The following is a 20,679-nucleotide window of genomic DNA, read 5'->3' as shown; positions in this document are numbered from 1 at the left end:
AAATTTTCTTATCTCATAGGAAATATGTACTTAATCAACTTGTAAAAATTGGAAAGTTGGAAGCTAAATCATGTAACACACCAACGGTACCAAATGTACACCTTACTAAAGATGATGGTGACCCCCTTGATGATCCGGAAAGGTACAGACGATTAGTTGAAAAACTAAATTATCTCACAGCGACTCATCCAGATATTGCATATCCTGTCAGTGTTGTTATCAAATTTATGTCTGCGTCTACAGTCAAATATTGGGAAGCTTTGGAACAGATTTTGTGCTATCTAAAAGGTGCTTCAGAACTTGATATACTGTTTAGCAATTATGGGCACACTCACATTGAATACTTTGCAGATACTGATTGGATTGGATCTAAAATTGATAAAAGATCCATTACAGATTATTGTGTTTTTGTTAGTGGGAACCTAATATCATAGAGTAAGAAGCCGACCGCTGTGTTTCGCTTCAGTGCAGAGTCCGAATATAGAGTTATGGCCCAGTGCACTTGTGAAGTATTATGGATACAACATCTCTTATTGGAAGTGGGTTTGAATCCCATATTACCTACAAAACTTTGGTATGATAATCAAGCTAGCGTTCATATTGCCTCAAATCTGGTGCTACCATGAAAGAAGCAAATACATTGAGGTTGATTATCACTTCATTCGTGAAAAAACTCAGGAGAACTTGATTTCTTCTAATTATATGAAAATAGGAGAACAATTAGATGATATATTCATAAGAGATTTGAATGGAACCCGAATTAAATATTTTCATAACAAGTTGGGCACGATCAGTAACTATGCTTAAACTTGAGAGTGAGTGTTAGAATATTACAAAATATATTATGAAATATTTTTATATAATTATTAGTTGATTTCCTATTATTAATGGGGTGATTTATGTTTTCACATATAAATGTCTCTTCTATATATATATTATCCCTAACTCTATGTAATGAAAGATAAGTAAATATCTAGAATTCATTTTTCTAATTCTTACAAGATCGTTGATTCCTCTCACATTTTATGAAACGATTTTGCTGATCATCTAAATAGATATTTTCTCCTCATCCCCCATTAGCCCCTCCACCTTCCTTCTGTCATCATAATTTATAGAGGTTTCTAGTCTCTTCAACTCTCTGGGAGTTCCCTCAACATATTTTTTCTTCCCCTTTAAGCCATTCACCTCCCTTTTTCTTTTGGCCACATGCCTTATGTGAATTTAAGAGAAGAAAGCAAAAACCTGATCTTCCAAGTCTTCCAATGAAACTCTCATTATCCTACTAAACTTCTGAATGTTCTGTAGAACACACACTGAACTACCCTCGTCATTCCCGCTCTCCAAACCATCCTCATTTAGACTCAGGCTGAGACACTCTTCACGGCTTGAGCCTCTTCCTCTACCAAAACCATAGCTAGACTATCTTTGTTGAATACCATAGCTTCAACTTCTCTCACTTCACTACCATCATCATCCTCCAGTGTTTCGTTCTCAATAAGTGCCTGACTTGATTCTTCTTCTTCTCCTTAATTATCTAGCGCACCTGACAGATCTGGGACTTCCTCCTTTCAATCATCACCATATCATATCTCTCTATTCTTCTCCATCAACTAAGTAAACTCTCTCTCCTTCGATAGACCCACCTTTAGCGATTTGATCATTCCTCTCTTTAACCCCCAAAGGCTCACCTCAGGTTAAAATACTTCCAACAGGCCTCCAGCTAGTTTTTTTTTGTCGAGCTTCTCCCTGTAGGCTTATCCGCACCTATATCAGGACTTGTGATCCACTTTTCTTTCTCTTCATGAAAGAATCATCTCTGCCTCATGGACCCATTCAATTTGGCATGAGTTAGGCCCATTCTTCTCACCCCATATAAGCTAAGACTTGCAATCCATCTCCCCTTTCTTTCCGGTCGGGGCTTCTGCCCGATTCAACTCCACTTCCTTTGTGTCGCAGCTCTACCCTACTTGATTTCTAGGCTTCCCTTTGGAGTTGAGTGTCGTTGTTTAGGTACGGGCCAACCTCCACTGAGAAATGGATGGCTCTTGCAGAGTGTGGGCAGTTAAATGGGGTTTTCCACAGTCTTTCCTGGCCCTTTTCCAGTCGGTCTACTCCTCTCTCATTCCTTTCCACTTTTTCTTTGCTCTCAAGGTAACAACCTATCTTTTAGCTAGCTCAAATGCCGCCACCATGAATAGCCACCATCCTCTCCCCTGATAACCTTTTGGTATGAATATCCGTGTTACCTTCTTTTCCCATAATTCCGATAAGACCAAATGCATTCTTCTTCTGTTGGTTCCAAAGGAAATTCACAGCTCACGATTCTAACCCATGTAGTGTTTAGCCCATGGAACACCCCCCTTATTCTAGATGAAGTCTTCTAAGGCATTGAGAAGCCAGTCTACTTCTTTATTCTTGAGCGAAATTGACGTTCGAAATCCCTTACCATTTTCACAAATTCTCATCCCGTCCATCCTCTTGCCTTTGCACAACAAGTCAAACGACTTGTTGTCAACAATGAGGAATTTTTTGCCATTCTAGGGTGTCAAGATGGCCCCAGTAGCCGGCCGATGGCCGCCAAACTAAGTTGTTAACAGTCGCACTCTCTCTCTCTGTCACCAACTAACGAATAAGTACGAGTTCTAAATAGAAAATTAATTTTAGTTTACAATCACAGGAAAAATTGACTCTTCAATTTAAGCCCTAACCTCCTTCCAAAGAAGCACTATCTTATGTCTTTAATGGAGACCAAATCTTCCAAAGAATAGAGTACAATTTTTTTTAAAAAAGTAGTTAGTAGACAGCTCTAAAAGAATTGTGTGCATGAGGCAAAAAAAAAAGAAAAAGGATTTATTGCCTCCCTTAACCTAAATACTGACCCATAGAAAGGTGCTCCCAACCCCCTTGTTTGTTCCTTTGTGTCTTAGTGTGGATGGTTTGCTTTAGATGGAATTTTCCATGATTAGCAAAGTTTATCTCTGTCCCCCCTGACTAGGAAATTTTTATTTCTACCCTTTGCGTGGTTTTGATGGTTGAACAAAATGCTAGAATTTTTTAGCAATGATACCATTGCACATGTTTTGGGATAGAGTGGTCTTCTCTTTGCCCAAGAGCTCCCCCTTCTTCTCTTTGGATAGTTATTTTGTCATTCATCTAGTACTTTCCTCTTCTGGTTGGAAGATCCTTTCCCCTCTCAATCTTGTTTGTAACAGCTCTCCCTTTGCAATAGTATTTCTCATTTCATTAGAAAAGGCAGGTGGTTATGTCCAAAGTATGATATACGTGTTATTTTGATGAACTTTTTTCTGGTTTTACTTACCTGTGTATCTCAATTCATCAAATTAAGTTCCATGTTTCCGGGTGCCAATGTTCTTTGTCTTGTTTCAGGATAAGCAGGGGGGACAAGTAGGCATTTCGGTGGATTGCGAATGGGCAGAGCCTAATTCAGACAAAATTGAAGATCAGTTGGCTGCAGCTAGGCGCCTGGATTTTCAACTCGGATGGTAATTTATCCCTAAATCTAACCAATCTTATTTATTTCATTAATGTGGTACTTGGCCAAAACATCTCACAGATAGATGAATTGATGGATGGAAGGTGATAACTGGTAAGGTAGGTGGGAGAGAGAGAACTTAGAGGTCATTTGGTTAGTCAGGCAGAATGAGATTATGATGGAATAACAATTTGGTGGCAATAGAATAAAACTTTAATGAAATTGCTGGTTGGTTAGCAACTAGGAATGACTAATTACAATCATATTACTATGTTTAGTTCCATGATAATGAAATTCAAAGAGATTGGAACTAGCAACAAGTGACTATAATATCTTTCCTTATTATTTTTGGTCGAAAGTGCATCTTAATGTACTTTTATAGGTAATAATACAATAAAAAATGATTAAACATATTCAATATTAAATGAAAATAATACTGTAAATAAATATTTCCTTTGAATTATATAATTATAGAAGTTTACAAAATAAATTGAAATGTTCGCTAAGAATCAACAAAATAACTCTAAGAACCTAATAAAAAATCAACTATTACACAAAATAAATTATTGATAACAAGAGGTAATATGTCCTTGCTTTTGACATTTGTGACATTGGATAGGCGACCCACGAGTTTCTATGGAATAGCCCCTAGGACAAGGAACAAAACAATGGGCAACCGTAAGGCAAGGATTGGAGATCTAAATTCATCATTTTTATGAATGTCATCTTGTACCGTTGACTGAGTTGGTCGTGGCTCTTGGTAGCCTGTACAGCAAACTACAGGATTCCTATTGCACTTCTCAAACTTCTAAAGCTCTAATGTATACATCTTCCAACTGATCGGGAGAGTTGAGGTCTGTCCTAAGTCCATTGATAAACATAGTAACAGTAATGTAGGGTTTTGCTTCGAGGCCACACCTAATTAGTAATTCTTCAAACTTAAACATGTTATCACTTACACTAGAAATCAACTGTTTAAGTAATCTGTCAATCGATTGTTTCTATAGTAGGTTGGTAAATACTTTTCTTTGTGCTTCTGTTTCATCATACTCCATTGAGTTGCAAGGGGCTCCTCTAAATGATCATGATTGAGCTGGATAACTTGCCAAAACTTTTTGGTTGACCCACTCAATTTAATCTTTATAAATCGAACTCTTTCTATGTCTCTCCTCTCACACCATTCAAAGTAATCTTCCATGCTGACTAGCCAATCTAGGAAGACATCAGGATCTTGTATCTAGATTGTTGGTGATTGTTTCCTCCCCTAAAGTCATGATGCGATTGTTTAGTTTCTAGAAAATGCCTAGGCCTGTCTGTAGGTTGATTGGTTTCATCCTCATCAGAGGCTCACACACACAGATGAGGGTCATGTTAACTGTTTTTTCTAAGCTTTCAGTGCTGACCTATTCGTTTAGTCTTGTAAGGAGAGAAATTAGCTTGCACAGATGAATGTTCACAAATGTTGTTTAAGAGGGAACTGAAAATTCTCATGAATGATGAATTTGCTATGATTGCTTAAAGTAATAATGCAAGAATGCACAATGAGGCTTAATAATTTTTCACTTTGAAATAAATGTAAGGGGAGACTAAAAGAAGGTAGGTTGTGTGGGTTTTTTTCTTTTTTTTTTAAATAGTTAGATGAAGGTATAACTATGAGAAATATAGGTATAATGCATGGGTTTTGAAATATTAACCTAGTTTCAAAGTAGAAAATCTTATATGAAGCAACTACAAGTTCAGTCCATCCCAAGTTCTCCAACAAAATTGCAAAAGCTACTGCCAAAAATTGTAGGAAGAAGATAAGCTACAACAGTATAAAAAAAACATCTCCTAAAGTGGCTTAGATACTCAAACAGCTTCTTGGTGGTGCATTGGGCAGTAGGCTTGTGTTGGGAAAATTTAGGAAATGTGGTGTATCGATTTTAAGTTCTGATACCAATTGATGTAGGATAAAGAGAATTTGGAAAGAAAACTTAAGGAAATTTTATTAAGAACAAAACTTGGAGATCTGAAACCTCAATAATCAAAACACTATCTTAACATTTGAATAATAATTATAAGTAGTCTACCTAATAACTAAGTTAGGATACAAAATTTATAGGCACCAAAATACATCAAAAATGGGAAACGTAGAAAACCTAGTAAAATAAAAAAATAAGTTAAGTAGAAAGGTTTGGTCAATGATAAATCATTAACATTGTATGAAAAGGATGTTTGACTTAGCTTTAAAATGTAGGATCCTATAAGCTCTTTCACAGTTTATAAGTTGTACGAGTTTGTTTACAATTGAACTGTTGAACTGTTATTGAGATAACATGAAGTTACGTTTTTATGGTCCATACTTGTTATGCAGATAAATTAATGTAATGGGCCCATCAGTGAGAATCTAACAATCTTCTAGTGTTTAAAGTACTTAAGAAACTTTTTCTAAATTCTTCTCTAATCCTTTAGTTACTGCAAAATAGATTTTATGCTTACAACCAGATGAAATGCATTAAATCTGCCATAACTTATGTATCAGTAAACTAACATGACAAAACTTTAAACAAACCTGTGGCAGTCATATAAATCTGCTATTACTGATATGTGGCAGATAACTGTTCCAGCGGAACTCTAAAGAAATCTTTGGTGGCACGTTAGAAATTCCACCAAACAAAGACTTAGCTTCCTCAATCACTCTTCTCTCTTCTTCTTAACAACTGGATGTTATGATCTACTAGGTTCATAACATATGTCCTATTACTCAATTGATAAAATGGTAGCTTGTAAGCTCTTTCAAAATAACCAAAAGGAAATTTCATTATCTTTAATTAAAAAGCTATTGACGAAGTATTTTGTCATAATTCAATTATACAAACTTTTTAAAAATATAAATTACATGGGAAATTATAATTTTTAATTCAATAATCTTTTTTTCTTAATGATATTAAATTAGTCATTTAACTTGAATTATTATCTCTAATTCCTTAGTGGATGCTGTCTTGGGTTTGTGAGAGGGCTTAGCGTGTGGGGGGATGATGTTCTAGTCTCCCATCTCTAGTTTGCAATTGACACTATTTATTATTATTTTTTCTTAGGATCTAGTTATAGATTTTGTTAGTAGTATGAGCTCGTGAAGAGAGAATCTAATGATCTCCAGGAGTTTAAAGTGCTTAGTGAACTTTTTTGACAAATTTTTCTACATATCTTATTTCGATAAAAATTTTGTTTTATATAAGAAAATATAACTTGGAAGAATAATAATGTCTCTAGTTGAAAGTAACTACCCCACATCCTAGAAACTACCTACTTAACTGCCCCCCCATCCTAAAATCTACCAACACATTTATTCCATATATTTTGGAAACTACCTTCACACTTATCCTAATAACTATCTATATCATCTAGTAAAACCAGATAACTAGATAAATAAAATGAAACGATTTTGTTCTTGTAGCCATGTGGCACCCTCCCTTAAAAAGGTGCTTGTCCTCAAGCATCAAAACCCGTTGTGCAGCCAAAAAGTGGCAATAGGAGTAGGGAATTACTCAATCCAGTAGAGAGACAAACATTGCAAATAGCAAATCCTTCCTTTTTTTTGGGAATAGCAAATCTTTTTCTTTTTAGTCAGTTATTTTTTTCCTCTGGTTTTGGATCCTTGTAGTGTGAAAGCAAATTTGTATTGACTGCATAAATCATCTGCAGATGTAAAAACTAAGATGAAGTCGTCATGGATACTTTCGAACTCAATGAAAGCCAGAAATTTATTATTGGCAAACGGTCTACCCAGCTGCATCACCTCAGAAAATTGACTGCTATAAATGCTGAAACCAAACCATGTTGATTTGCCAATAATTGATTCTTCAGTCTGAGGGAACTCATCCCTTAATAACTGCTTTTCATAAGAAAACGACAGAAGATGAATAGACTTATTGAATTGAAAAGAATTTAAATTTACGATCTGATGCAAATTGTAAGGCTCTTGCCAGAGCTGACCTTCTCTTCTCTCATAGAGACGCATAGAACTGCCAAGGGATCTAAGTTGTGTTTTGTTTTGCTCCCTTGATTTCCCTAGTCAATTTGGGAGCATTAGTGTTGAAGATCAAGTTAGCAAGGGTTTCATTGGGTCGGTTGTGTGTATTCCTTTGTCTTGGCCCATTGCTTATCTGGGTGAGGGAACCTTGATCAGTATCAGTTCAATACCATGTGTTTTGTTGGATTCCTAAATAACTAGGAGCCAAGATGTACAAAAACCGACTGTAGCAGCCAAGTTAAACCAGCTGACCTCTAATGCATGATTGTCTGCAAATTCTATTAAGAAGGAACCCTTGCCCCCTGAAACCAGAAGGATCAAATCTGAACTTAAGTCACTATCAGGTTCTGGATTTCGGAAAAGACATCTAAAGAAGAACAGCACTGCAGAAAAGCACCAGCAACCTGGTCCAAAAGCATAAGTGCACAGCAAAGCTCAGCCAGCAGGACACCTCCAAGCATGAAGACATAAACTTAAGCATATAGATAGTACACCTAGTGCAATTATCAGACACATGCTTCAGATGCACAATCCAATATTAATTCAAACTTTCCTGCTTTCCCAGAAATGGCAGTGCAGCTAACTGACATATCAAAACTGATGCATCCATAGCAGATACACATATGGATGATACATATAATCGTGAGGGGGACCTTCTGCTAACAGAAATTTTAAATATAAACATGGATTACAAGGAGACCTGATCTGATCACCTATAGCAGTTGCAAGAGCTCAGCAGCTACATAAAAACCTGGACAAAAGACTAGAAAACACATTCTCATCAATTACTCAAAAGCTCACATAATCAACTCTCAAACTGATCACTCTCGAAACTCAAGAAGAAACCAGCGCATCCCAAAAAGATCCTGCAGCCTTAAAAACAGAAACCCATCTAGTGGTGCAGAAAAACCTGCGACCGTTCCAACAAAGAAAAAGGTTGGATGCTGAACCTTTTTTGCATTGATTTCTGTTGTTCTATGTTTGGTTAGTGGATTTTTGTTGAAGCAGAGGAGACATATATATATATATATATGCTATTTCAAAAAAGAATAATACATATATATATGTAGATATATAAGGGATAAATAGTCTAAAATATGTGCTAAAGACATAACATTGTCTGTTCTCTTGCTCTCTCTGTTGGATTTCAAGTTTAAGGTTTTTTTTTTGGTTTTTTGTGTAATATGTTTATGAATTTCTTTGGATTTTGTTTATTTAATCAATTTGTAAAAATAAAATGATTTGTTCAGTTGTTTAACGAGTTTGTTGCCTCAATAATCTGCATTTTTTGTTTAATGAAAATTTTGGTTTCTTCGTGCATCTGTTCTGCTGTTGCTGGTGCACAGTGCTCTTTTTTTTTAACTGTGCACTCTGTATATTCTTCTGCACTTTGGCACAACCCTTTTTTTCTTTAATGATACTCTTCTATTTTCTGTTGCACACTGCTCTGAAAAGACAACAGATGAACAAGAAATGGAAACTGAGGGAGAGAAGAAAAATGAGAGATGAAGGCTGGTGAGATAGGAACAGGTTTAACCGGAAAGCAATTCAGGCCAACAATTAGTGATACTTTGATAAACATACTCCGGATCCAGGGTGAGTTCAGGTTTCTCTGTTTTATGCCTTGCCTAGGTCAAGTTTGTTTTATGAAACCTGCCTTGAACCTAACCACTTGCCATCCATAAACCCAGTCTCATAATCCCAGCTCAATCTTGCCTACTATCAGAGCCACTATATGATATCGAGAATTCTACGAAGTCCTTTTCTTTTAGAAAAAGAATAGCCAATAATTACATTCTTTTTTAACATGCAGAAAATGACACGTTGTCAATCCTAGCAATCATCAATCTTATTTCATTAGTCACTTAGTTGAGAACCTATAACAACCCATTATAACTCAAGAGAGTACAACTCTGGAGTCATTTCCACCACCCGATCCAATGCAGCAACATCTTCACAGTTTGCTATTAAGAGCAATACTTCCTTATAATCGCAAAAAGGTTTCGCAATGGAGTCAATAATCCCAATGTTTGAAATACATATCTCATTTCCCATTCCAATCCCTCAGCATGCCTCCAATACTTGTAGGGTTTTGTTTGCTCCATGTCCAACCATCAATATTAGAGGTTCCAACACCCTTCAGAGGATGCCAATTCACTGGATAGGCCAATGAAGAACTCTGATGTGACCATAAACGAGAACAATCCCTGTGAAAAGTGGGAGTCCCACATAGGAGAATATTTTCGTAATCCGAGCATTCACGGATATAAGGCAGCGAGAGGCCGTAAGTGATCACACAGTAGCATGCCTCAAGAACGCGTTAGGAAGTGCCCCTGAGTGAAGATTATCTGCCACATCAAGGAGGACAGCAATGCAGGATATGCAGGATATGCTTCGTTTCCTAAACAGAATTATCTCAAACAGGAAAGTAAGGTTACTCGTAGATACTTTCCTAAACGGGATTGTCCACAAAGAAAGTCCAAAACAAATCAAGGAGGTGGGATAAAGGCCCAAGAAACCCTTTGGCTTGGAGATTTACATAAAAGGAAGTGGACCAAGCCTTGATCCAAACCAAGGGCACATCAAAGTCTCATGGCCAAGGAGAGGCTCGGCCCAAGGTGTTCGCACCAAGGGGAGGAAGCCCAAGCCATAGCATGGACTTGGAGGGCCATTGGCCGCGCACGTGAAGGCACATGTGCGGGGTGAGTAGCCTGCATCCAAGCCGCACATGCACGCATGGAAGCATGTTGAGCGCGCGGGAAAAGTAGTGCGCACGCTAAAGCCGTGAGCTTGTGCAGGAGAGGGGAGCGACACACGCGTAGGCTGCACGCAACCGGGAAAACTTGCCCGCGCGGGTGGAGCATGCAAGCAAAGGGAGTTGGTGTCTGAAAAGGAATCCCTTTCCTTTTCCTTTTCCCCATGTGATTCCTATGCTGAAAATTAAGAGAAATTCTACTCAAATTTGGAATCCAAAGGAGGATATGATCACATGGAGATTGGCCAAGAGAGAAGAGTTCTTTCTCAAGTATTTATTTTAATTATTTTGATTATTTTATTGAGTGTAGATTAGGAATATAATATTTTAATATTTTAATTTATTATTTTCTAGTCTAAGTATGTTTAAGAATTCAAATAGGAATATGCAATCCTACTTCTAGTCGTATTAGAAAATTGAAACCTATAAAAAGGTTTCACTATTTGGCTTGTAATCACAACTTACAATTTTCAATTTTGAGATCAATAAAATTTATGATTTATTTTCAAGTTAGCTTTTGCTAATTTTGTGTGAGTGTTCTTCAAGTGTTTTCAAGTTAGAGAACTTCAGACCGCCTTGTTGAGGTAAGAAATCTTGAATTGAGTTATCGGGTAAGTCATGGCGTCTTTTCAATTTCTTTTTATTTTTTCAGTTACCTTGGTTTGCAATCAATTTTATTGGTTGTGGTTCAAGTAGAGAAGGTTAATTAGGTGGTTAAGTTTTCTGATTGTAATGTTTTGCGAAGTTCCTGTAGTTAAAACGATCATTCTCCATCCCTTCCGCGTCAAACAGAGCTACACAAGTCTATTGAAGACATGTACATAAGAAGATATCAAGAGAGAAACCAACAAAGTTATAAAACTGCTCTAGTTGTAAAAGCTAAGAGCCTGTTTGGTTTCAACTTTTGACTGCATCGATTACAGTGTTAAAGCACTTTCAACAAACCCAGTAAAATTGATGATACATTGGTCAAAGATAAAACTAAAATATGTTATTGATCTGTGTAAACACAAGCTAAAAATACATGGTTGTAGAAAATTGTTTCTACTTTCAACATTTCATGTCCAATATTATCCTTAATTAAATTACAAACTACAAATTTATCCCTTTATAATCAAAACCAAAAGACATCTCTTCTTCTTAACACGCCCTTTTTTACCTTAGCTATCCCAAGCGCCAAACACCATTACTGCTGGTGGAGCTCTGGCCCACCCTCACCCCTGCAGCTATAAGATGTACATAACACAAGCAATTATATATATATATACAGTTGCTTATATATATAAGAAAATGTATATTCGTGTCCACACTCCCTCTCACGATAACAACCTCCAAGCATCGGATGCTGCTGCAGCAGGCGGAACACCAGCCCCCACTCACCTGCAGCTATGCATTCTTCCTCTTCTTTCTTATTCTTCTTTTCTTCTTCCTTTTTCCTTCTTGCTCTCAAGCACACAGTATATATATGCAGTTGCTTTTATATAGATATATATAAATATAATATATATAAGAAATATACATTTTAAGAAGGATACAGATCTCTGAAATTTATTAAGTGGGAAATAATTAAAATTATTCAAATATTTTTTCCCTTATTATGCATTTTTTGGGAATTTCAATGTCTGCTTGTTTTTACCAAACACAACTTTTACCTTTTTTATATATAGTCTCACGAAACACAGAAAAACTTCGTAACTAAAACTACTTTTACTTAAATATTATTTTAACAGTACTTCACGATGCATAATATAAGCACCAGCTGCACCAAGTGGCCCTAACTTAATTTGAGCATGGCCAACACACTCACCAAGTGCTCTTGCATTTCTAGCCAGCCGAATTGACTGGTTTATCACGTAATAAAAAAAAGACCAAATATATCATCTTCCTACCATAGTTGGACGCAAAATGCACGAAGACATAAATTACCCAAGAAATTGACCTATTGCCGGTTAATGGTCCGCCACGGGAGGCACTTTGCCACACACTAACCAAGCCCACCTCCAATGAGACGGAGCATGAGCAACAAGCTCCTCACTGACCATATAAATAGGATCTTATTAGAACGTTTGGCCTAACAAAACGATAGTAAACATAAGATAGGAACCCGACCCTTCAATGCTTTCCATGCAAATATTTTAACGTTTAGGTGATCCTTGATTTTTTCCAACCCCTACACTGGATTCTCTATTGCCCTATCAACCCCCTTGACATCTAGAGCCTAAAGAACTTTACAAAGAAAAGAACATTCACCTTGACAGACCAAACCAACTTATCCTCCCTTTCCCTACGTAAATAATGCTTTTGAGTTATAAGCTATCTATAGATATTTATGTATATTTTTTACTTCAATTCTACAGAAATAGTGAGTATTTGGTAAAAGAAAACTTATAAGTTTAGAAGTTGACAAAACCGTTAAAAAATCGGAAATAAGGATTTGATAACTTATAATGGTGAAACTTTTTGTCAAAATTAATAAAAAAAGGAATCCCTTTCCTAATCCACAATCTCAAAGATTGGCAGCAACGAAAATAACAAGGTTATAAGGCCTTCTTGAGAGGTGCTCCTTTTGCTGGAGACCTATCAATAGGTTAGGCTGCTAAGTCTCATGCCTGTCATGGCCGAACTTAGACATTAAGCTGGCTGAGCCCTGCCTGGCCTAGCCCAGTTAGGGGGGTCTTGGTTGGCCAACCCTTTCGAGCCAACCTACCTATGTCTCACCTACCTAGTTTTGGAAATAATTAATTATATGTTGATATTAAAATATCTAAAAATAGATTAAAATACTAAAATAGTTTACTGGTCCTGGCCCAAGCCCAGTGGCAGACCTTAAAACTTTTTATTGGAGGGGCCAATACTAAAATATATATGATTCGTAAAATTTACTTGAAAAAGATTTGTAAAAATTGTTATGATATTTATAATTTAAGCCAATAAAAGAATGTTTATAATGTGACATCATATATATATAAATATATATATTCAAGGGCATTTAGAAAGTTTATCTCGAAATATAGATTATATGGTACTTTAGTCTTTGTAAGAATTAGAAAAAGAAATATTAAATATTTTCTTATGTTTTATTGAAATAAAAGTAGAAATATATATATATGTAAACGGATTCATATATAGTAATTAATATAAATTATCCTAATAATTTTCTTTCTAATTAAGCTTACATATTTAGAAAAATAATTAAAGTATAATGTATAAAAAATATTTTATAATATTTTAACATTTTTTCTCAAGCTAAAGTATAAACATTAATCATACCCAGTTTGTTCCAAATATATTCAATCTGTGTTCCATTCAGAGGTTTTATGAATATATCATCAAGTTGTTCTCTTGTCTTCACATAACCAGTATACAAAGTTTTTCTAAATATTTTCTCAGATGAAGTGACAATCAATCTCAATATGTTTGGTTTTCTCATAATATACAGGATTTTAGGCAATATGAAGGACAGTTTGATTATCGCATCAAAGTCTTGCAGGAGATGTGGGATTCAAACCCATTTCTTCTAAAAGATGTAGGATATAAGACTTCACATATGAACTAAGTCATAACTCTATATTCAAACTTTGCGTTTGAGCGGGATACAACTATTTGCTTCTTATTTTTTCATAATACGAGATTCTCACCAATAAAAACACAATAGCTCATAGTAAACTTGCTATCAATTTTCGATCCAACCCAATCAACATCTGTAAAATATTCAATGTATGCCCGTGATTTTTAGACATTATGCCGAGTCTCGGGACACTTTTTAAGTAGTACAGAATCTATTTTAGAACCTCCCAATGTTTAATTGTAGGTATATACATAAGTTGACTTGTAATACTGAGAGGATATGCAATATCTGGACGAATCACAATGAGGTAATTCAATTTCCCAACAAGTCACCTCCATTTTTCTGGATCATCAAAGGGATCACCATCATCTTTTGTGGAATGTACATTTAGTATCATAGGTGTATTGCATGGCTTAGCTCCCAGCTTTCCTGTTTCTACAAGTAGATCAAGTATATACTTCCTCTGAGATAACAAAATCTCTTTCTTCTTGTTACTTCAACCCTCAAGAAATAGTTTATTTGTTGCAAATCTTTGGTATTAAACTTGGTATGCAGGAATGATTTGAGAGAGGATATTCCTACATGGTCATCTCCTGTAATCACAGTATCATCAATATAAACAATAAGAAGTATAATATCAGTTGTTGATTGTTTATAGAAGACTGAATTATCACACTTGTTCTTCCTCAATTCGAATTCACAGACTACTTCCTAAACTTGTCAAACCACGCACGGGGACTCTGCTTCAGACTATAGAAAGATTTATTCAAATGTCAAACTTTCCCGTATTCTCTCTGAGCAACAAACGCAGGTAATTGCTTCATATACACTTTTTCTAAGATATCACCATAAAGAAATGCATTTTTAATGTCTAGCTGGTGTAAGGGTGAGTCTTTAGAGGTTACAATAGATATGAATAAACGGATATAGGTAAGTTTTGTCACTGAAGAGAATGTATCAAAGTAGTCTATCCAATAAATTTGAGTATAACATTTTGCTACCAATCGAGTTTTAAGTCTCACCATAGAGCCATCAAAATTCACTTTGACTGCAAATACTCATTTCCACCCCACAACTTTTTTTCTTTTGGGCAAATCTATCAAATCCTAGATATGATTATTATCAAAAGTATTTATCTCCTTAAGCATGCATTACGGCAAACAGGGTGATTCAGAGCATTCTTAACTGTTTTGGGTATGAAAATGGAATCTATAGAAGCAATTAAAGAGCTCGACGAATGAGACCAATGATCATATAAAGTGAAGTTAGCAATAGGATAAATAGAATGAGGAAGGGTGTATTGACATATCTTTATGAAGATAGATGGGAAAATTAAGGTCATGGGTGGAAAGATCAGATGATGAAGAAGCTGGTACAAAACATGTATCATTAATCTGTTGTCTTCTGGAATAAACATGAATAATGAGCGGTTATTCTTGAGTTGGAGGCATACCATCATCAATTTGTTCAGAAGACACATCAGAAGAAATACCAACTATCCATTACTCTGTTTCCTCCCCTGTTATTATTTCTTCCTCTTCCTCTAGCAATAAGAACATTAGCATGCTGATTAGATGTAATAGTGTGTGTGCGTAACACTCTACTGAAAACTTTCTGAAGAGATGTGATCTCGGAATCATGTAAAATTTGAGATTAGCAATCTCAAATTCAGATGGAAGACTAGCCAAAAAACTCGTTATAGCCAGAGGTCTATCTATTTGTTGTACCTTGATATTAGCACTGAACAGCAAAAGTACATTAAACTCTTTATAGGTCTTTTTAAATTCCATAGAGTAGGCCGTAAGAGATTTGGCCTCCTTCTCAGCATGATAGAAAGTTTTACAAATATTATATATGTGGGACACATTTCCTTTACTTGAATACAGAAACTCTAAATAATTTATCAATTCTTTAACAAACTCACAGTAATTAATTAAGCCAATTATCTCACTGTCAATTGAATTTTTGATCTACAGAAACAATCGTGCATTATTTCTTAGTCAGATTTGCCTAGTTCCATCAGTGGAAGGGTTTTGAGTCAAGTGATCATTCTTATCAATATTGTGTACATAAACTCTAATAGTTTTGCTCTGCTACAGATAATTTGTACCATTTAATTTATGTTCAGTGATCTTTGACGTGGTCGGGACTATCTCACTCATCGAAAACTTGTTATCACTCATTCTTAACACGAAAATATCTACAAATTGTCATTCAAAAATACTAAAATACAGCAGGTAGAGATGTACCAAAAAAACTACAAATATACCAGAAAATTTGAGAAAACAGAGTATCTCTTTACGTACAGGTATCAACAACCCTACCAAAAGCTTACTATCAACCATCGGAGATCTGCGCCGCCGTCGGAGTTACACACGCCGCTGTCTGAAACTACCAAATTGCCTCCTTTTGGCTGGAAATCACCACAGAACTCCAATGTTGGCCCTAATCTGAAATAGCGCTTGCAGAAACAGCCAAAATCGTGTCGGAGAGCGGAGAATTACTTGTTGTCACGCGATCTGCTCCGCTGCGCCTTTTTCTCCTTCGGCCTTCTGGTTTCGTGCACAGAGTTGGTCAACCGAGTCCCTCTGTTGACGGGAACCGAACAACGCACGGGAATGCTCTCCTTCGGTAGTCTCGCTGCACGCAACCTCAAATTGCCGTGCAAACCGCTTTCTCGGCTTCTCCTGTTTACACCACCATGCTGACCGCACTCTGAACTGGTCAGAGATTGATGGTTGTCTTTATCCGACGCCGGGAATGGGCTGTTTAACCCTTCTTTTAGTCTGATGAAATTTGACTCTTAAAACTCTAACCCTAACCCTAGTTCTGATACCATATAAGAATTAGGGAAATGAATACTGAATATTTTTTTATGTTTTATTGAAACAGAAGAAGGGATAGATATATATGTAGACGGATTCATATATGGTAATCAATATAAATTATCCTAATAATTTTTTTTCTAATTAAATTTACATATTTGGAAAGATAATCATACTATCATATATAGAAAATATTTTATAATATTCTAACAGTTTTAAAACTTTTTCATTTCCAATTTGAATTCATAACTTAAAAATTGTTTCAAATGTGATTAAGTGAAACTTTTTACATAAATAGCAAAAGTTATCGCTGTTTGCGAGTGACAAAAAATTACCTAAAAATATAATTTTAATATTCGGGAATATGAATTGAAAAAAAAAAAATATTTAAATGTGTATTACAGGCCTTTTCTTTCTTATGGAATGCTTGTTATTTCATCTGCATGACTTAAATAAAAGAAACAAACTGTTTTTCTTAATTGTATCAATGTTAATATTTAGTTACTATAACTTTCAAACTTGATATAAAACAAAATATAGGTGAAATAGAAAACTTTTTGTTATTTTCTATCAAAATTTGTAGAATTCTGTGAAAAGATCATGAATTGAAATAATTTTTTTGAGTATAAATGTGATAAAGAAAAAAATTTTGAGAACTAATTGTAACATGTTGAATGATTCAAGGATAAATGTGGTAATTTTTTCCTAAATCAATAATGAAGCAAAATTATTTTAAGGTGCGGTAATATATATGTTTCTTACGGGAAAAATAAGAGTGCAGGGGCATAGTCCCTATGGTGAAATAAGTCCTAAATCTTTATTTTACTTAACTATTTATGCAAATGTTATATGTTTTGACTTTCAGTGAGGTTAAATGCTCCTACTGCTCCCACTAAACTCATTCAATTGTATATAGTAATTTATGAATAATTTAGAGTAATCTCTCATCATGTTTATTTATTTAAATATCAAGATTTAAGATCTTCAGTTGAAAAATTAATTAAAACTAAATATTATGCATAAATTATCAGTAAATTTTAATTTAAAAAGATAAGATTTTGTAGATTAACTATAAAGAGAGAAGAATATGAAAATTTAAAGAAACATTATTAAGATTTTGTTCATTTTTCATGATGAAGTAACAGAAACTTTATATTAGATAACTCTTTTATATCTTTAGACATGTTAGAGAGAGACAAATTTTGTTGGTATATTTATCACTTTCTTAACAATAAGAACTAGTGGAGTTTTATGATAATATTTATATTATATTATTTTTTATTAAATTTTAAAAATAATTATATATATTAAAATTTCAAAAAAAAAATTTGGGGGACCATGACCCCTGGAGCCCCTTGAAAGCTCTGACTCTGCCTGAGCCTGTTGTTCTGGGCTGGGCCACTAGTTGTACTGGGCTTCACAACCCTTCTCTTGTCCCATTAAATTCAACGCAGATCATTTAACAAGTTTATAATTTGGTTTTGTAGTTAGAATTTAAAACATAAGGCAAGTATCTCCCAGCAGCATTGTCAGCCATCAAACAGGGATAGAGTTGTTATTCTGGCTTCTTTGTAGGTTACGACTCCTGATTAGTTCAAGAGATTATGTTGTCAACTTGCAAAAGGATTGAACTACTTCATTATATTAATCTTTTTTCCTTTTTGCTTTTTTTCCTTCTCTTTATTTCTTGGTTTTGTTGGTCTAGATAGATATATTTCGTTTTAATAAATTTTCTTTTCTTATAGAACAGCTACCTTTACTAATGATCCTGAAAAGAACAGCTACCTTTACTAGTATCACCATATATTTGGTCCAATTGGGCATGGTAGATTAGATAAACATTTAAAAGATCCGAAAGCAGTTAAAGGATTCACGTGAAAGTTTCATATATTGGAAGAGATCAAGAAATCTTTTCTACTTCCATTCCTACTGAATTTTCTACCTTTTCTGTTGAATATTTTCTCCTGTCACTTCTGTGGTAATGAGTCTCTAGCTATTTATAGGTTCTTGAATCCCCTTTGTTATGGAGATTATCCTCAAACTATGCGTGAGCAAGTTGGAGATCGACTCCCTAAATTTTCGCAGGAAGATAAAAAGTTACTTGAAAACTCAATAGACTTTGTTGGATTGAATCACTACACATCAAGGTTTATTGCTCACATGGAAAATACCCCTGAAGAAGGTGATGTGTATAAAGCACAGCAGATGGAGAGAATTGGTAATGTCAACTAGCTTATTGCTGAAAGTTTGTACATAGTAGTTCTCCTAAATAATGTTATTTCCTGTCGTCAGTTCAATTGGAAGGTGGTGAAGCAATTGGTAAAAGAGTATGTTCTCTCTCTCTCTCTCTGTCTATTATATGTATATATGTATATCTGTATCTGACATGAATACAGGGAGACATAAACATGCAAACGAACAGCTTCATACACATAGATAGGCAGCCTAACAACTAGATCAGTGCATGCCCACTAGTAGAAACACATTTTTTGCTTTTGTTTTGGCTCAGGGATGTTCTATCCTTTCCAGTCTGCTAAAAGATTTGTATACATGGCAGGCAGCCTCAGACTGGCTCTATATTGTTCCCTGGGGCATCCAGAAAACTCTCAATTACATAGCACAGACATACAACAATCCCATAATATATATTACCGAGAATGGTATGGCATTCATGAGTTGATAATTTGAGTTTGTTTTTGTCTGCTCTTATATGCATCAAGTGTTTTATCAGTTTGGTAATTAAAATCTGTGTTGTTCTTGAGTGGGGACTTTCATGGTAGTTCGTCAGTTAGTCCTGAGAGGGGTTTCTTTATTTATTTATTTATTTGGTTACCTGGTATTGATTTCTGACGATGCTCCTTAGGAATGAAGTTACAATCAATGTACTTGAATTATAGATCTCAGTTCACAGTGCAAGAAATGCGTTAACAAATCTTCTTATTTTGTAAAAGCTATGTGCTTATTTGTCTTCCATTTTACCCGAACTATTCCATTCTGCTCCTTAACAGGTATGGATGAAGAATATAATGATTCGTCTCCACAGATGCTAGACGACAAATGGAGAATTGCTTATTTTAAGGAATACCTTGCCTTTGTTGCTAAGGCAATCAAGTTAGTCACTCACTTTCTAGACTTATTTTGTATAATTTGGAAATGCAGATATGTAGACATGTAGTGATACTGCATGCTTATGCCTTTTTTTCTTTTGGCGTTATATAAATTTACAGTGACGGAGTGGATGTACGGGGGTATTTTGCGTGGTCGTTATTAGATAATTTCGAGTGGGCTCAAGGCTTTACGAAGCGATTTGGTTTAATATATGTGGATTACAAGAATGGGCTTACTCGGCACCCCAAGTCTTCTGCTTATTGGTTCCTACGATTTCTAAAAGGTGATGAGGGGAAAAATGGTAAAGAAGAGTAACCATACGAGCATATATCATATCATAAGCATATTATGTAACCATACGAGCAGCATAAGTGAAACCTTGATGCTGTCAATTCTTCCACTTTTACTTGTTGCTCTCTCGTGTCTTCATTGAACAAGTAATTAAATAAAAAGCATAGAGAATGAATGTTGATGATATATTATGGAAATGAAATAGATTAGTAATTATCAATAATAAAAAAATCATATTGTAGTTTTGTTAAGAGTATTGCAATGTTTGGTAATTATTACAATATAAATAATCCACCTTTGTTCTTAAAAATCTATATCTTTCGAAGGCCTTGGTCAGTTTATGACCCAATTTGAGGGTGTCTTTTTCGGCAAAATGTCAGTCAAAAGACTACTTGGAATTACACACCCTTGATAAAACATTTAATAAAATGGTAATACTCTATTAGACCTAAAAAGGGCACATAGGGCTTTGACATTAGCATAGTTTGGCCGATAATCCATCATGTCAATTTTACGTAGATCTATTTTCTCTATTTTCACTCGTTCAGCGGTAACAATGTGAGCCAGGATAGACGTCATATATATATATATATAGTCGGGAGAGTCAACTTAATCCTTACTTGGCAT

At 35.1% G+C, this 20,679-nt stretch overlaps 1 protein-coding gene across 1 annotated transcript in view; it reads left to right on the top strand.

Annotated features, from left to right (window-relative positions):
• BGLU42 (beta glucosidase 42) overlaps positions 1-20,303 on the top strand; it is a 54,042-nt gene extending 33,739 nt beyond the window's left edge. Inside the window, exons 8-13 of the mRNA XM_088220444.1 lie at positions 3,388-3,503; positions 18,657-18,871; positions 18,946-18,980; positions 19,211-19,313; positions 19,662-19,764; positions 19,881-20,303. Of these exons, the coding sequence (XP_088076570.1) occupies positions 3,388-3,503; positions 18,657-18,871; positions 18,946-18,980; positions 19,211-19,313; positions 19,662-19,764; positions 19,881-20,076 (768 nt within the window). The 3' untranslated portion in view covers positions 20,077-20,303. The remainder of the gene's footprint in view (positions 1-3,387; positions 3,504-18,656; positions 18,872-18,945; positions 18,981-19,210; positions 19,314-19,661; positions 19,765-19,880) is intronic.
• The last annotated feature ends 376 nt before the right edge of the window (positions 20,304-20,679 follow it).

The sequence above is a fragment of the Carica papaya genome, chromosome 1, assembly GCF_054855325.1.
Source record: "Carica papaya isolate Zhongbai chromosome 1, ASM5485532v1, whole genome shotgun sequence".
Taxonomy (NCBI): domain Eukaryota; kingdom Viridiplantae; phylum Streptophyta; class Magnoliopsida; order Brassicales; family Caricaceae; genus Carica; species Carica papaya.
The sequence above is the reverse complement of the archived record's forward strand: the minus strand, read 5'-3'. Positions and strand labels throughout refer to the sequence as shown.